A 19512-nucleotide genomic window follows, 5' to 3' on the forward strand; every position below is an offset into this window, starting at 1 on the left:
GAGCTGCTGCTGCATCACTGGAGCTCAGAGTGAATGAGTCCATCAGTGAGTAAGTCTGTGTATGGGCCCTTTAAGAGGAGCACCTGGGGCTGCGGCTGTCATCCACCTCACTCAGCCACACCTTGGCTGGTTTTCACAGCCAGAAGTTATGGGGACTTCTCTTTCTAGCACTGGAACCCTGGATTGGGAAGCCTGGCATGGGGCTGAAACCCATCGCTCCTCTGGTGGGGAATTCCTATGCTGAGACATCCCTCCAAATTTTTAATGGTCACTTGTGGTGTGGGACCAGGCTGTTCCCAGACAGTTCCATATCTCTGCCCCTCCTACCAGTCTCGAGGTGGCTTCTTCTGTATGTCTGTAGTTGAAGTTGTAGTCTGTAGAAATCGATTCAGCTAGACTTCAGGTGATTCTCCTAGACTTCAGGTGATTCTCAATGATGGTTATTCTGTAGTTTAGTTGTAATTTTGATTTGGTCATAGAGGGGGTAACCACAGCATTGACCTACTTTGTCATCTTGACTGGAAATCCTATTCTCTATTTGATTTATTTCTGCTCTAATCTTTAATTTCTTCCTTTTGCCAGCTTTGGGTTTAGTTTGTTCATCTTTTTCTGGTTCCTTACGGTATAAAGTTAGGTTTTTTGAGTTCAGGTGTACCTTATTTGTTAATGTAAGGCTTTACTATTCTAAATTTGTGTATTAACATTGCTTTCTCTGCATCCCATAAGTTTTAGTATGTTGTGTTTTCAATTTCATTTATTTCAAGATTTAAAAAACAATTTCTCTTGTGATTTTTTCCTCAACCTATAGTTTGTTTAAGAGTGTGCCTTTTAATTTGTGTTTGTTTGCAGATTTTCTAATTTTCTTTCTGCTGTTGAATACTAGTTTTACTACATTGTAAGTTGAAACGGTTGTATGATTTCAATTTTTCAAAATATTTTGACTATTTTGTGGTGTGACATATCATTTATCCTGGAGAATTAAAAATTTTTTAAATTTCATTAAGAACCATGGTATTGTGAGGTGTGTGTATGTGTGTGCCCATTCATGAAGCGAGACCAAGGGAAGGAACTGCAGGGTCGTTAGTGGAAAGTTAAATGCCTTTCAACCCAAAAGAGGCAATATAATGGGGAAATTGGAGTAAATGGTGTGTGTAAATTTAGGCACCAGATAAACCATGGCCACAAACTTCAGGGATTGCTAAATTTCAGTTGTCCTTCCGAGTGGTGTCAGATTTAGTTCTGGTTCATACTTACTTGAGGATGAAGAGCACTAAGGGCTCCAACTTCATGTGAGTCTTAGGTGCTCATCTCCATCTCTCCAGCTGGGCATTGTCAAAAAACATAAGGATTGGAATTATAAACAAGTGCTCTCAGAACACAAATGACTTTAGGGCTCGCTACTTCGATGTCTATAAAAAAATTGGCTTATAATTTTCCTACTCTGTCTTCAGTTTGTCAATACTTCAAGTTTTATATTTTTTAATTTGATATTTTTATTTATTCTTAACAGGATGCTAGATTGAAGTAACCCAGCTTTCTATTACTAAAGCTTATGTTTATTTAAAATAATATTCCAATTTGGACTTTAATTTACATTATATTTTATAGTCATACTTATTTTGGGAACTCATTAATAATCTCTAGGAGTGGTTAGTGATATAGTGGCTCACAGAGAATTTCTAGAAGCACTTCTATTGTGTATTCTAAGGTGAGCTTGCCAAAAGCTAATGCCCTGTAATTAACTATGCTTGAGTCCTTTTTCACATGGCACATATGCTTACACACATGCTGCTTCTCATGATCTCCCATAGTATTTAGTCTTTCCTCACTTATTGCATTTGTGCTATTTAATAAAAAGAAAACCCTTGCAAGTTTACTGTACATTTCTACCATGAGACTGTGAGTCTTATGGGGGAAGAAAATGTGTCTTATATACTGTTGTATATCCTGGTTCAATGTCTGGTATTGTAGGTGCTCAGTAACAACACAAAAAATATGTAACTGAACAATGAAGGAGAGGCTATCTAAATATAAATGTGATAAATTAGTGATAGCTTGTAACAGTGTATTTGTGTAAGACCTAAGAGAAGAAAGCCATTTCTTATGTTTTCTCTCAAGAATCAAAAAGTCTGAGTGAAATAATGTTAAGGTGTTCTTAGGACGGTGCTTCAACTTTTCTATAAATGAATAAGCTCCTAAGGAATCCTAGAATTGTGGGGAGAAAATGATCTTCTAAATCTAATTATCAGAAAATTCCTCTAGAAAGTTAATCTTCATTTAAAAACAATTGTATTATTACTTATTTTTTAAAGAAATAATACAGGCACATGGCAAAGAATTTAATAAGTTCAAATGGAGCTATGAGGAAAATGAGTCTCCTTTACTCTTTTGTTCTTCAGACACCAAATTCTCACCTTCAGCAACCCCTGTTAGCAATTTTTGGATCCCCTTCAGGAGCTAGTCTACATGTTTACATAAAGGGTAGCTCTACTCTCCTACTCACCATGTTTTTTTTTTTCATTCAACAGTATGTCTTGGGTATATTATATAACATTACATATAGAGTTACTTCATGTTTTATAAAATTGAAGACATAGTATTCCATTGTGTGACTGAATCATAGCTTATTTTATTAGTCTTCTATTAATGGGAACTGATATTTTCTTCAACATTTTGCTATTACAACAATGCCACAGTAAATATTCTTGTACTTTCATCATTTCCTAATGTATGAGAATATCTACAGGCTAAATACGTTAGAAGTTGAGTTGCTTTATTTGTTACAGGGCATATGCCTTCTAAATTATTTATTTATTTTGTTTAACAGGACTTTATTGGGGAACAGTGTGTACTTCCAGGCCTTTTTTCCAAGTCAAGTTGTTGTCCTTTCAGTCTTAGTTGTGGAGGGTGCTGTTCAGCTTCAAGTTGTTGTCCTTTTAGTCTTAGTTGTGGAGGGCCCCTGCAGCTCAGCTCCAGGTTCAGTTGCCGTTGCCAGTTGCAGGGGGCGCTGCCCACCATCCTTTGTGGGACTCGAGGAATTGAACTGGCAACCTTGTCGTTGAAAGCCCACTGGCCCATGTGGGAATCAAACCGGCAGCCTTTGGAGTTAGGAGCATGGAGCTCTAACCGCTTGAGCCACCGGGCTGGCCCATGCCTTCTAAAGTTTGATAGAAGTTGCCTAGTTGTCCGTTATAGTTAATAGAACTTATACTCCCATACAGTGTATTATCACACAGGTTGATCGTTGTCACTCTAATGGGTTAAGTTGAAATACCATTATAGGCTTATTCTGTGTTTATCTATTTATAAAGAGTTATTATTCTTTCCATATGTTTAAGAATCTTTTCTGTATGTTATTTATTTATATCCTTTTGCTTACGTTCCTTTTGGGATGATATTCTGTTTTCATACTGTTACACAGCTTTATGTATTTTAAGGAAACAAACATTGTTTAACTAACAAATAATTGAAAAATCTTAAAGTAAGACAGGCAAATAATTGAGAATTCCTATAGATAGAAATATAGGATTAGTTACTAAAGAAAAGCAACTTGGTCTAGTGAAAATGGTGGTGGTGGTGGATGGGAAATTTTTGCTTTTTACCATTAAAGTTATTATCCTCAGTAGCTCACTCCTGATTCCCAATTCTTACTTTCTTCATCTGCAGAATCAGATAATTGAACTGGTAAAGACACTTCAATAGTAGGATGACCTATTAAAGGCCTGGGAGGGAGTTCAAGGAGAACTAGCCCAGGTTACTAATGTAAATCCTGAGAAAATATTTTTACTGATCTACAATTGCTGAGTACATCCCATTAAAACATATGGCCCAAATCTGTTCTCTGTGGTCCTGGTTTTACCTCTCATTTTATTGCAAGCACCCCTCTCCAACCCCCAACCTCGCTTAGAAGGGTAGAGTCCTCAGGAATCTGGAGCTGATTGCAATGAAAAGAAAAACAGGTCTATGGCCTCGGCTGTGTTTATACCAGTCCCTATATGCACTTGTCTCTGCTCTGATGTGTGCATCTTGCATGGTTAAAAGATTATCTTCTGAAAGTGAGAATTTGTGGAATTTTGATATAGTAGAAAAGAATTTCTGCTTATGGCCATGACCAAGCAGATTGTATTAATCTAACCCTTAACTGAAAGTAACTATACAATTTGGATAAAATACATAAAGAACCATTTGAAGGCAGTGGACAGCAATACTTGAGGGGATACAATTTCAAGAAGGAAGGAACAGAGAGATGAGTTCCACATTCACTTGGGCGTTTTTCCCTGAGGACATGACAATTCACTGGGTAGGAAGAGTATGGGAATAAGGAGGCATGCGGGAAGGAATGGAAGGAAGGAAGAATAAAGTCTCAGCAGAAAGCAGAAAGCGCTGACCTGAGGAGATAAAGGGTCTGGTGTTTGTGGCTGCGAAACTAGCTGGGTTTTGAGAAAAAATCCCGGAGAGAGAAGGAGCACAGCGAAGTGAGGCCCAAAATATGGTGTAATCTCTTTTCAAAGCATTTTTGGATTTCTAAGCCATTCGTGTGCAAAATGAACTTTCAAGAAATCTAGCAGAAAGCAGAAACTGAGATTCTAAAGACCTGAGCGGAGGTTTCAGGAGTCATGGTGTTCTTGGAGTACAGAAATAGGAAGTCAAGGCCTGTCGAGATGGAAGCGTCCTGAAAACAGTCCAGGCTTGCAGTGAGATCTCAGAAAGGCTTTTCTTAGAGTAAGGGTTACATCCCAGAAGTAAGAGCAACACTGGCATACACTATTTTTATAATACCTAAACGTAGTCCTTAAATGAGATTAAAGTCATCTTCCTCTACTTTATGTATTGCCAGAAGAAAAACTAACTTGTGTTCAGTTACTGTACTCATTGTCTTTACAGATTTTAAAATACAATGTTCAGCATTCAATTAAAACATTGAGGCATGCTAAGAAACAGGGCAAATGGTGAAGAACCAAGAGAAGAAATAAATAGACATGTGCTCATTTGAATTTCATATAACTTACATGTGTCACAGAATGTTATGCTTATATCGATTTTTAAATTAAAATTTAAAATTTAAAAATTCTTAGCTCACTGGCCGTACAAAAACAGGGAGTAGGCCAGATTTGGCCCACTGGTCATAGTTTGCTGAGTTCTGCTGTATGCATTTAGTAATATAAAGACAGGAAAGCAAGGGCCATCCATTTGACCATGGAATAATGGAAGCTCCTTAGTTAGCAACTGAACTTATTGGAAGGGAGGAGACCTCGAGGGGTCAGCAGCTGGAATCAGCCTGTTCTGCTGAGCTAGCACTCCTGTCGGGCCAGCTTTCAACTAAATTGCAAAAGGAAGTTTCTAAAGCCATCAGAATTCCTCTCTCTCTCTCTCTCTCTCTCTCTCTCTCTCTCTCTCTCTCATACACACCTTCCCTCCTCCACACAACACTTCAGTAATATAACATTAGGCTTCTTTCAGTTTCTAGAAACAATCAAGTACTTTCCTGACTCAGTGTCTTTGCTCTTGTTGTCTTTCACGTTCAGTTTTTATCCGCAGTGTCCAGCACAGTCTGAGGAAGATAGTAGGAATTTTGTAAATATTTGTTAAAGAAGTGATTGTTACAAACATAGAGAATATAGATAGATAGTAGATATTTACCAGTTACTTAATTTAAACTTCAAAAAAACTGTAAGATGAAAATTTAGGATATAATACGTGTAAGAATGTCCAAATGACCTGTGGTGATCAGAGTGTTGGCCCAGACTTGAGAAGAATTGCATCCAAAGGAATTAATGGGAGATGGAATGCTCTGGGTGGTAGAACATGTCCACCCCAGATGGTTACCTCTCTGATTGCTTAAGGGAATTATGGTCCCATAGCTCTGGATGTTGAAGTAAGAGAGAGAGAAGGATGGAAATTCTAAGTGGAGCATCAGAACAAATTTGCTTAGTGGCTCTAGTGGGGTTTTAAAATCTCTATGAGCTTTGTTTTCTTTATATAAAAGGAATAGGGTTATATGATTTTTAATCACTTTTTACTGTAAAATGCTTACTTCTATGGCCGGTACATCACAGGTACACATGATATCAAGACTTTATAGATCTAAAGGTGATATTTTAGTTACATTTATTTCTTAGATGAAAACATCAATTGGATAAGTTTGTCACCTATATAAGAAGCCAAAAGATCCAGGCCAACTCCCTCCCCGTAATTCTCTAACTTTGAGAGTCTGACAAAGCTGCCCTACAAAACAAGACGGATGTGAAAAATGATTCTCTGTGTGCCATCACCATGGCATGCTGGACCTGACAGTGGGTAAAAAAAAAAAAAATTTCTAACAAGTATTGTTATTCACCTTGTGTTACCTGGCTCCTCTGTACAGAGAGCCCTAGTGGTGTTTCCCTGGCAGTAGGCTAAGCCAGAGCTCTCCAAACTGACAGTTCTGAATCAGCTGCAGAAAGTACTGTGGCTAAGTGAGAATCTGCATACAATGGCGTCAAAGCTGTGTTTACTATACGGGATGCTTGCACTGAGTTAATTAACAAAGCCAAACAAAAGAATCTACATCCTCACCCCCATTATATCTAGGAAAGATTTGGATAGACCCAATCTAGGTTAGCCTTGTTATTAGCTATAATACTCGTATATAAGATGGAGAAAGTTATTTCTCTGATATTTTATTTTTTTCCTAAGGCTAGTCCAAGAAGGCACAATGGTGTGGAAGTATGATTGGCCTGCTCTCATAGCACCACATCTACATTTTTTGGTCTGGACAGGAGATTTTTACACCTGTTCCAATTCTGCAAAGCCCTTGAAAATAAGAACCATTGTCCCATTTTTGAGAAGTGGTAGGCAGCTAAGGCACAAAGGATCGGGAGTAAAGAGCTTAGGTTTTGAATTACAACTCATATTTGACAATTGTGGAAACTTTGTCAAGTCAATTATATAAACTATTTCCCAGTTCCTTTAACTGTAAAATGGGCACAGCAACACTTTCCACCAAAGAATTGAGGACTCTGAATGAGATAACATATGTGGAATTACTTGTCGAGGCCTGGCACACAGTAATGCTTAGGAATCGTTAGCCATATAGTATATTGCCAGAGCAAAGTGAAAGGAAGCCTTATTTAGAGGGTGGTAGCTTTTCTAGTTCTTTCCTGTTTATTTTCTCCTTTAAGCATCACATCGTCTCCTCTTATGGACAGAGGAGAATCTAAATCTGAAGTTTTTCTGTTGGTGTCTGATCTTCCTAGAAGGGGAGGTGGTCTCCTCAACAGTAACTGTAAAGGAATGAAGGAGTAGATACAGGGTGATGATTTTTGTGTTTGCCGAAGGATGGAGGGAGTATAAGCAGAGCCTCCAGAGAGTAAGCCCTGCTCCACGGGTTCAACTTTTCACTGCCAGAATGAGAACAGTGTTAGGAGACTGTTCTGTGTTAGTTCTTCCCTTTCCTTGGGGCCTGCCTTCTTTGTTGACCCTGATGTCTACTGCCTTTGTTTTCCTGTAGAGTAGAAAATAGATCTAATCAACCTCCAGGCTGACTTAGAGCAGCACCTACCAGAAGTCCAAGGGAAAGTCTATTAAAGTAACAAAGACACAGGGACAGGTACATTGTGGCCTAACCAGTAGGGAAGGAAAATTTACCACTGCAAAGAGTGTCTCTCTGGCATGAGAATTATTTTATTTTCAAAAAAGAAAAGACTCAGGAAGAACCTTTGATCTTCCCTTAAACTACCTAAAAGAATTTAAGACATAAGTCCTATTCTGGAAGAAATATCACCACAGATAACCATAATATAACATGAACTAGGTGTGGTTCATATTATAGGGAGGAACCTACCATGTTTCCCCGAAAATTAGATCTAGCCGGACAATCAGCTCCAATGCGTCTTTTGGAGCAAAAATTAATATAAGACCAGGTATTACATTATGTTATGTTATATTATATTATATTATATTAAAAAGCTGGTCTTATAGTAAAATAAAACTGGGTCTTATATTAATTTTTGCTGCAAAAGATGCATTAGAGTTGATTGTCTGGCCAGGTCTTATTTTCGGGGAAACACGGTAGCAGGCCCCCTTGGATCAAAGTCTTCTCTGTGACCCATTATTTCTAGGTGGCCCAGCAAATATTTTGTTATTAAAGAGTAACTCTTTTCAACTTCTTATGAATTGCCTTATTTTCCTTTGAAGTCCCAGACTCCTACCTCCTCAGTCTCAGTCCAGAATGACTTAGAGACTTAATTTTGCCTACTGTCTCTGGAGTTTTCATGCTTATGTGAATTCCCCGTGTGTTAGTATTAAAACCTGATTTTCTCCTGTTGCCCTGCCTTATGTCATTTTAATTATTTTACTAACCATAAGAACCAAGGAGTGCAGTGCCGCCTAGGGACGTCAGAGCCAAGCGGTTAATGTTTAAGTTCCCTCCTGCCAGCTTACAAGCTCGCTCCTGTTAACACTTGTCTGTTCACCTAAGTTATTTTTTTTTTCTTTTCCTCTGACTTGGAAACCTGCTTTGCTTGCCTGCGCTTTGTTCCTCCAGGCCAGAAGTGCTGGGAAGTTAAAGACCTCAACCCCCAGAAGCTGTCAACATGGACAGATGGGAATTGGGATATCAATATTTCAACTCCCTTGCCCTTATAGCAGGATAACCTTGAGATGTCTACTTGACTACCCTGGGGTTCTCTGGAGGGATTAGTTCCAGTTACCCACAGTAGTAGCTGGCTTGACAATGCACCCTTTGTTGGATGACTTCCCTTCCTCATTTCATTTTTCTCTATCAATGTTCCCTCCATGACCCAAATAAACAACTAGTGCTAGTCTCAGGATTTACTTCAGGGGAAACCAACAAAGACACCAGGACAGGTACATTATAGCCTAACTACCATTTGTAATACTTTAGATGAACAGATTTGTTTTAAGTTTCAAACAACCAGTTAAACTTTTGTTTTTCCAATTAAACTTCTGAATAATTTAAATATTGATTTTGTCAGATGGGTGCTACAGTAATCGTAAAGGAATGAAGGAGTAGATATAGGATGACGATTTTTGTGTTTGCTGAAGGATGGAGGGATTATAAGCAGAGCCAAAGTATGGAGGGATTAATTCACTTTGTTTGGAATGGTGAATTACAAAAGTTTGTGAAACAAAAACATCAACAACTATTTCACTCTTAAAAATGTCTATAAATATATCATCTATACATATTCTTCACATTTTCCACCCCACCACTTTTAGGAGAAAATACAAAACACTTTTGCTCTACCATTTCTGCTGTCTCCTTTTCATTGATGTTAATAGGTGGAAAAGATCAGATCATGGACAAGTTTTCTGTTTTTGTATTCTTATTGCTAATTATGATACTAAACTAGCATAGCCACTCAGATTAGTGTTTATTAATAAGCTCTGGGTAACAACTGAAAATAATTTGTTTTATTGTCCTTATAAAAATAAGTAAACAAATTTTGTTTACTTATTTTTAAAAGAAAATAAAACGAGAAAGTCAAATCACTCCTTATTTACTCAAGGAGTGATTTGACTTTTAGAAAACTACTTTAGTATATTGAGTTTGTCACTTTACTCTCGTATAAAAGCCTATTTCACATGAAAAACAGTCAGATTACTAACACTTATTAAGAGATGAAGAACTTTCATTTTCAGTGCCTCAAGATCACTTTTAGAGTAAGCTCTTATTTTATTGTTCTTTTTTCTTTTTCATTTTGAAACAATTCCAACTTAGAAAATCATTTAAAACACAGTAAAACAATTCCCATGTACTCTCCAGAAAAGATAAGAAACTTGTCCAATTGACACAGATTGTCTGGCTTTAGAGTCCAAGATCATAATCATTGACCTTGCTATGTTGCCTCTATTTAAAGTTGCATGTAATTTTAAGGAAAGTCAACATGTATGAACATAGACACAAACATATATGCATTATAGAGCACTGATCAATATCACCAAGATTCTTTGCTTTATCAAATAAATCCGCACCACATGTATTTAAACTCTCCCACTGAACTACAGTTTATAAAACTTCTATTCACCAATAAATCACTTGTGCAAAGCATAAGTACTTGAGTAACGGCCTTTCCTGAAATCTGACAATTCCTTTCATGCCTTCTTTCATGATGTTTCTTTAGCTGGAACCTGTTTATTTATATTTACTCTAAAGGCTGTTTTAAAGAATAGGAACATTCAAAAAAGTCTAGTTCAAGGTTTTTTTCTCCAAAGTGTTTTCATGAGCAGTAAATTGAAAGTGCATTATTTATAGTTTTGGCATTCTCTAACACCTAGCAGACCTTAGAGTTAATGGTGTTCATTTAACAGAGAACGGAAGAACTTCAACTTCTTTGCGCCTCCGCCTACAGATATAAAAGACACATATATATCCAAGAAATTTTAAAACAAGAAAACAGAAAATAGGCCTTACAAGTTTGGATTCTTTAGTGAAACAGTTTATTGAAGTTTTATAGGTTAAACAATTATGCAGTCTTAGAAGAATTAAGGTATGTAAGAAATGATTATTAAAACAATCTTCAAAGTTTAAATATAACCTTTCAATAATAAAATTAGGAAATGCATTTTAGAGTTTTAAATTTCAAGTGATATTATTTCACACATGTTACCTTCTCATCATAATATTGTCATAGGAAAAACCTCACAAAATAAGAAACACACTGGCAGTATTTCTTCAGATCTAAAACACAATCAATTGTAACACATAACACTACTTTATACGTCCCTAAGATAGAAAAACCTTTCTGCCAATGAAACTATGACACATCACCAATTATAAACTGCATGTAACTTTTAGAGATATAAAATGGTGAAAATGTGCTTTTTAGTCTAATGAAATGTTGTTCTAGAGAGTTCCCAGTAAGTATGCAGGAATCTGTACGGTAGTGCTCCGTTACATCTGTGATGTGTGATGGCCCAAGTCATCACAACTGTACCTTCAATTTCTTCTCCTCTTCTACCTAACAAGCATAATTACATAGAAATCTAGGCATTTATTCCAAAAGGATGTTTGATTTAAGCTTTGGTAACTCTAACACTGATAAGGAGTGGTCATGTTGAAGCATTTTAAGTCTTAATTTAAAAATATAAGCTGCAGAATATTAAAATTGCACCATGGGTAGATAAAGCTAAACAAAACCATTTTAATGTGGCAAAAGGGAAAGCTAAATAAAATAGAAATTGAGAACACAAAGAGTGGTATTCCGTAGTTGCATCATTCCTAAGCTATAAGAGGGGATCCCCAATATGACTGAGATTTTGTGTCGTCTCCTTTTATGGTTCAAAAAGCATAGTCCTGTTGTGATGTTATTATATGAGTATACACTGTACATACTCTAAAGGAAAATGTGAATTTAGTTCATTCCAAAATCATCTTTCATATCAACCACCTAGACTTAATAGAAGCAACATGGAAAAAATATACCCTGTGCGCTTTCTTTCACAGCCACAAGGCTGTGATCAAGGCAATAAGGACTAGTAACTGTGGAAGATGAAGCATGTGTGAAGACTTTCCAGGTAAAGAAATAATGAATTCATCTGACACATCTCTGATTCTTTCTCTTAATTGGTTATCAGCAATAAGCTTTCTTAGTGGGAAAGAAGTTTAAGAAGATAATATACCTTCTGAGGACACAGCTTGATTGACGCTCTCCACTGTTGAGCACAACGGGGCCACTACACTTAGAACCACAAAGATCACTCTGCTATGTACATTTTCCAGTACTGCTCAGTGGCAGAGATGTCTCAGACATAAAACCATTTTCTAGTAGAGAATGTGCAGGAGACATTAGCTCATTCTGCATCCAAGCTGATTGCGGGTGAGCTTCCAAGTCAGGATTTTACAGACCTTCTTCCTAGAATGTCTGTGTTACTGATTAGTTCGAGACTATCAACTATAGAATGATACCACCTATTTTTCATATTCTCTTCTGGTATCAGGTTCCCCATCAACATTTTCTGGTTTTAAATCCCATTATTGTTGGTTTAACTAAATCTTCTCCCCTTCAATTTGGGACTGGAAATTGCCACGATAAAGTCATTTATGTCAAGGGAACCATAATAGAGGCCATAATGATGTCTGCATTACACACATTCCGCCCACAAACTTTTGAACTTTCAAGCTAGCTATGTAACCACATCTTGGACTTCACCTTCTCCTTATATGGGGTCATTCTTCACCTTGAAAGGGGCCAATTTGCTTCACCAACTAGCATCATTATTTGCATAAGAAAACTAATCAACCCCTGTTAACCTAACCAGCATCCTTCATTTGAATAGAGGGCCTAAATGGGAATAGTACTTGTAGCTTTTTGCCTTTATAAAACATACCTTTTTGTTCTCTTTATAGCACAATTTGAGTTGCTACCTGAATCTGTGTCTCCAGGATTGCAGTCTCTCTTTTGCTCAAATAAATGCTTTTTATTCTTTATAACAGCCTGAAGCTTTTGTTAGGTTGACACTCTTTTGGACATAGGACTTGTCACAATTGAATTTTTTTCCTATCCTACATTGTCAACTTCATGAGGGACTGAAATATGACTTACCCACTTTATCTGATTCATTTTTTTAGCTCTGTACCTGAAATATTGAGGGTATTTATTAAATTTTGCTAAATAAAAGAACAATAAAGAATACAAATATAATAGTTGTGAAAAGGCAGACTGCTTCATAGATTCCCCAAGAAACCCATGAATTGTGGGGGACTGTCCTTTAGGTTCCAATTCTTGAAAACTTTAGCGATAATAGTTCTTTTTCTCCTCCTCCTCCTCCTCCTCCTCCTCCTCCTCCTCCTCCTTCTCTTCCTCCTCCTCCTCCTCCTCCTCCTCCTCCTCCTCCTGCTTCTTCTTTTTTTTCTTTTGTTTTTTTGATGAAGGTTCTGATTTTCATATTCCCAGAAGCTTCTGCAGGGCATGTTTCATATCTTTGTTCCTTAGACTATAGATCACAGGATTAATGAATGGGGTTCCCACAGAATAAAACAGAGTCACAAGCTTCTGCATTCCAGCTTCATGCTCAGATGTTGGGCTCAGATACATGACCATCACTGAGCTGTAGAAGAGTGTAACCACAGCCAGATGGGACCCACAGGTGGAGAAAGCCTTTCTTCGGCCAGCTGCTGAAGGGACCCTCAGCACAGCTCTTAGGACCAAAGCATAGGACACCATGATGCAGAGGAAAGGAATAAATAGGATCATAGAAATTATGATTGTCCAATACAACTCCATTATTGGGACTCTAGAACAGGTGAGGGCTAACAGAGGACCGGGGTCACACAGGAAGTGGTCAATAATCCTAGATCCACAGAAGGACATCTGGGAAATGATGATGATCGGGACTGGGAACCAGAGGAAACCAAGTACCCAGCAGCTGATGACAAGATTGTTGCAGAGATGTCCAGTCATAAGAGTGGGGTAATGTAGAGGCCGGCAGATGGCAAGGTATCGGTCAAATGCCATAACAGTCAAGAAAAAGCATTCTGTGGAACCCAAGGAGAAGAAGAAGTAGAACTGGAGAAAGCACCCAGAGAAGGAGATGACCTTGGTATCAGAGAGCAAGTTGGCCAACATGTTGGGGACAGTGGAGGTGACATAGCAGATCTCCAGGAAGGAGAAGTTGGCGAGCAGGATGTACATGGGGGTGTGGAGTCTCTGATCCCAGCGCACAGCACAGATGATGGTACCATTGCCCATGAGGGTCAGGAGGTAGACAACAGAGAAGAGCACAAAGAGGAGGACCTGCCTCTCCTTGGGGCCAGGGAAGCCCAGGAGGATGAAGCCAGTGATGGTGCTGGAGTTGCTGGCGATTTTCATGGGTCTGTGAGCTGTGAAAAGGCCCATAATTACTGAATATCCCTGGAGTAGCACAGGGACTTCATTTGCTTTGTCCAAACAAGAAACTGACATTTGTTGATTTGTTCATTATTAAATTAATATTTATTGAATGTTTACTATTTGCTAGGTATTTCTTTTTAAGCTACTGGGGATATAGCAGTGAACAAAATAGATCCGTACCTCGCTTGCTTACTTCAGGCAGGAGAATGCAATGTAAACTGACATTACATTGTATCATTCTCTTTTTCTTTTCTTTTAAACTAAATATACTGGATTAGCTCTCTTCTTGGCAAACATCTTTTTGAGCGGAGGCTTGGGTTATTGCTATGTCAAACAGCAGTGTCACAGTGGTGACTGGGATACACATGATCCTTGTACTTAGAAGGGTTTCTATAATATATGAGGTGTGATTAAAAAATACAGTGAATGCTTAAATTAAAAAAAATTGTTGCTGTAAAAGACACATTGCCATTAATCCCCCTCAAAACACACACCCTCACTCGAACACTCTTATTCCATCATTCTAGCACTTTCTGAAGCAGCTCTGGAAGTCCTCTTTTGTGTCTTTACTTCATTTTCCATCATGACAACGCTCCGTGTCACACATCATTTCTGGTATGGCAATTTCTGTCAAATAAAAACATTACGGTGTGTCCTTATCCACCTTATTTGCCGGATCTGTCACCGTGCAACTTCTGGCTCTTCCCCAAACTAAAAAATGACCATGATAGGTAAACGTTTTGAGTCAATTTAGGACATGGAGGCAGCCGCGACAGCACAACTCAAGAAATTCATGACAGAGGACTTCCAGAACTGCTTCAGAAAGTGGCAAGAACAATGGGATAAGTGTGTTCAAAGTGAGGGGAAGTATTTTGTGGGGAATTAATGGTAATGTGTCTTTTACTGTAATAAAAACTTTAAGAATTTAAACATTCACCATAGTTTGTGGTCACACCTTGTATATCTATGTATGGATGAATGGGTAAGTGCATTTCCTAAGTTCTCCATGAGCAATCACCTAATGCAACTGCTTTTAGGCAGTTGTCTTGTTAGATCCTGTGATTCTGGAGCAGGGAAAATGTGGGACTTTTGATATCACTTAAAAATTATTTGACAGTTGATTCAAATTATTTGAATCAACGTAAACTGTTGATTCATTCTCTCTAATACCATTGTGTGTCAATTTCATGAGTAAAACCATTAAGTTTGCTAGAAAAAAACTACCTTAAAAAATAGCACATAAGGCCACCTGGATATATATCATGAAAGATAATGTTAACATCATAGTCTGACCATATTAAAATAGTAACCTCTCTAAATTTTAGTTTCTTAAATATAAAATGGGAGTTGCATTACATAACTTTTAATTTTTATCTCTGAGATGTTTATTGTTATGCTAGGGATACTTACAGACAGATAACAGTTTAGTGGTTACCATAGGGTTGGGGGGAAGGGGAAGCGTAGAAGAGGGAAAAGGGAATCAAATATTTGTAGTATAATATTTTGTGTTAGCTATACTTTAACAAAAATCTTTTTGATGAAATTTATTTGGATGTTATTTGTTAGTAAAATTATATAGATTTCAAGTGTACATTTCTATAACACATCGTTTACATATTGCATTACGTGTTCACCACCCAGAGTCAGTTCTCCTCCCATCACCACATATGAGTATATAAAAGTATGTGCCTTCATCTTTGGCTGGGAATGAAGCCTAAACACCATAACTTGTCAATTCATCATCTTGCTTTTACCTAAAGTAAATAACGAATAGAGGGGTTACTTTAGGATATGCCAAGACGAGAAAGATCTTTCTCATATTGGCTGAATTAGGAGTTGAGACAACACTATAAAAAGTTGGATTTTTCCTATTACCTTCCTAGAACTACTGGTCCAGGTTTATTTCTAAAGTTCGCTTATGTCCTAAAATTTTTTTGTTTAAAGTTCAAGATATTTGACCAGGTGGGCTACCATCAATATTTTAAATATAGAAATATCTTTGGATACTTGGATATTCCTTATCAATGGGTTAGGTTCAAAAAATCCTCTCTTCCCTTTGACATTTGGAAATTTAGAAGCAATGCATTTTATGAAAGACAGCAAAGTGGTTATCAGTTTGTATTTCTTTTACCCACTCATAGTTAATTATTTCTGATAGAACAGCTGAATTAACAACTGAATTAACAGTCTGAATTAATTTTTTTTAACCAAGAATTAGGAGTAGAACGTCATCAAAATGGCAGCATGAGGTGAGCCTCCTTAATCTCCCCGGGAATTAACAACAAATGGAAACTATAACTCCACAAAGGACTCCCTGCACAGCCGACAGGCAAGACGAAGAGGCACACTACTGAATTCACCTAAAGGTGGGCAAATCGCATGAGCAGGGGAGGAGGAAAGGTTGAAGTGCGGAGACGGAGCCACGCAGGTGCAGGACACAGACCTAGCTCAGTGCTCCGAGCTCACTGCATCCCAGAACTACCGCAGCTGCAGGAGAGGGAAGAACTTGGACTGCTTGTGCTCTGTTTATGGCCCACAGGGCTGAGGGGACAGCATATAACACGGCTGAACCCAACGCTCACAGCAGAGACCTCGGAGAAAAGACTGAGGGAAGAAGGCTGAAAATGGTGGTTTAAGCCCTCACTGCCCAGCAGAGAATGGAAGCCTTAGGCACTGAGACCAGCCGCCCCTTCCCTACCCTCCCAGAGTTCACCCCGCCCCCAACTGCCCGGTGCCAGAAGCGGAACAGTAGCAGTGTCAGATCAAACGAACACAATATTTGCTGTTCTGACAACTGTGGAGCACAGATACGGATTCGCAGCCCAACTAGTTCTGGCAAAGGGGAGGGAGCTGTGGAAGCAGGATCTGCTGTGGTGGTGGTCGCTGCCGTTGCTCTGGGCCACGTCTTACAACTCACCCCGCCCCTTACCCCACCTATCTGGGTGGATCCCTGCAGGAGTCAACAGAACTCCTTAAACATACAAGCTCCGAATCTGGTGCAGGAAGAGCTTTGGAACTTTAAAAGCTCTCCGCATACCCACACGTACACTGTGCCCTGTGACCCAGGCAAACTATTAACAGAGGAGAAGCCTGTCTCCAATGTAATCCCCCCATTGTATGAGAAGCTGGAATAGTGCAGAGAAAATATAGCACTACCGTGTGGGAGAGAAAAAAAAGGCAGCAGTCGGAGAAAAAAAAAATTTCTACCAATAATTACTGGCAAACAAAAGAAAGACCTCTTCCTATCAACCTGTTGCAGAAGCCACTCCTGTAGATGTCTAGGAAGAGAAATAATAAATCGGTAATTGCCATGAATAACCAAGGCAACAAGACAGCTCAGAAAGAAAGTGAAAAGTCTCCAGAAAAGGAACTTAAAGATATGGAAATATGTGACTTAAATGACTTAGAATTCAAGATTGCAGTTCTGAAAAAACTCAACAAGATGCAAGAAAACACAGATAGGCAGTTTAATGAACTCAGAAACACAATCAACGAACAACATGAGCATTTTACGAAAGAGATTGAAATTTTAAAAAAGAACCAAATAGAATTTCTGGAGATTAAGAACTCAATAGAAGAAATTATGAGTGAAATAGCCAGCTTAGGTAGTAGAGTTGACCAGATGGAGGAAAGAATCAGTGACACCAAAGATAGAAACCTGGAAATTACATGGATGGCAGAGAAAGAGACTTGAGACTTAAAAGAAACGAAAACCTCTACAAGAACTTTCTGACTCCATCAGAAAGAGCAATATAAGAATAATGGGCATACCAGAAGGAGAAGAAAGAGAGAAGGGAACAGAGAATATATTTAAATAAATTGTCGATGAGAACTTCCCAAACTTGTGGACAGAACTGCATCCTCGAATCCAAGAAGCAAACAGAACACCTGATTACCTCAATCCCAACAGGCCTTCTCCAAGGCATATTGTATTGAAGCTGTCTAAAATCAACGACAAAGAAAGAATCCTCAAGGCAGCCGGGGAAAAGAAGATGGTAACCTACAAAGGAAAGCCCATTAGATTATCATCAGATTTTTCAGCAGAAACTCTACAAGCCAGGAGGGAATGGAACCAAATATTCAAACTATTAAAAGACAGAAATTATGAGCCAAGAATAATGATTATATCACTTGATGCAGAAAAAGCATTTGACAAGATACAACATCCATTTATGGTTACAACACTTAATAAAATAGGTATAGAAGGAAAATACCTTAACGTAATAAAGGCCATATATGACAAACCCTCAGCTAATCTCATAATTAATGGTGAAAAACTGGAGCCCATTGCTCTACGTTCAGGAACACGACAGGGCTGTCCCCTATCACCTCTGCTTTTCAACATAGTGTTGGAAGTCCTTGCCAGAGCAATCAGGCAAGAGAAAGAAATAAAAGGCATCCAAATTGGGAATGAAGAAGTTAAATTATCACTCTTTGCAGACGACATGATGCTATATATAGAAAACCCTAAAGACTCCACCAAAAAGCTATTAGAAACAATCAACGAATACAGTAAAGTTGCCGGCTACAAAATCAACGCACAAAAGTCCATTGCCTTCCTATATACTAACAATGAAGTCTCAGAAAAAGAAATACAAAAAACAATTCCTTTTGCAATTGCAGCAAAAAGAATAAAATACCTAGGAATAAACTTAACCAAGGATGTGAAGGACCTATATGCTGAAAACTATGACATTTTTGAAAGAAATTGAAGGAGACACAAAGAAATGGAAAGACATTCGTTGCTCATGGATTGGAAGAATCAACATAGTTAAAATAGCCATAGTACCCAAAGCAATATACAGATTTAACACAATCCCCATGAAAATCCCAATGGCATTTTTTAAAGAAGTAGAACAAAAAATCATCAGATTTGTTTGGAATCACTAAAGACCCCGAATAGCAAAAGCAATCTTAAGAAAATAAAACAATACTGGTGGTATCACACTCCCTGACTTTTGCTTGTACTACAGAGCTACAATAATCAAAACAGCATGGTATTGGCAGAAAAACAGACACATAGACCAATGGAATAGAATTGAGAACCCAGAAATAAAACCACATAAATATGGACAGATAATTTTTGAAAAAGAAGCAAAAAACATACAATGGAGAAAAGACAGCCTCTTCAATAAATGGTGCTGGGAGAATCGGATAGCCAGGTGCAAAAGAATGAAACTGGACTGCTTTTTGTCACCATGTACCAAAATTAATTCAAAATGGATCAAAGACTTAAGCATAAGACCTGACACAATAAACTGCATAGAAGAAAACATAGGTACTAAACTTATGGACCTAGGGTTCAAAGAGCATTTTATCAATTTGACTCCAAAGGCAAGGGAAGTAAAAGCTAAAATAAACGAATGGGACTATATGAAACTTAAAGCTTCAGCACAGCAAAAGATACCATCGACAAAATAAAGAGGCAACCAACTGAATAGGAGAAGATTTTTGCAAACAGTACCTCCAATGAAGGGCTAATATCCAAAGTATATAAGGAACTCATGCAACTCAACCACAAAAAAACAAACAACCCAATTGAAAAATGGGCCGAGGACCTGAAGAGACATGTTTCCAAAGAGGGCATACAAATGGCAAATAGACATATGAAAAAATTCTCAACATCACTAATCATCAGAGAAATGCAAATAAAAACTACAATGAGATATCATCTCACCCC

General features: G+C 38.0%; 1 protein-coding gene across 1 annotated transcript; it reads right to left on the reverse strand.

The window, feature by feature from the left end:
- Positions 1-12884: 12884 nt before the first annotated feature.
- Positions 12885-13844, reverse strand: LOC109438996 (olfactory receptor 11G2-like). Its single transcript, XM_019719184.3, has one exon. It carries the CDS (start codon positions 13836-13838, stop codon positions 12885-12887), a length of 954 nt encoding a protein of 317 aa, XP_019574743.3. The 5' UTR covers positions 13839-13844.
- Between the last annotated feature and the right edge of the window lie 5668 nt (positions 13845-19512).

This window comes from Rhinolophus sinicus, chromosome 3 (assembly GCF_057876585.1).
Source record: "Rhinolophus sinicus isolate RSI-liver-muscle chromosome 3, RSI-T2T, whole genome shotgun sequence".
NCBI lineage: Eukaryota > Metazoa > Chordata > Mammalia > Chiroptera > Rhinolophidae > Rhinolophus > Rhinolophus sinicus.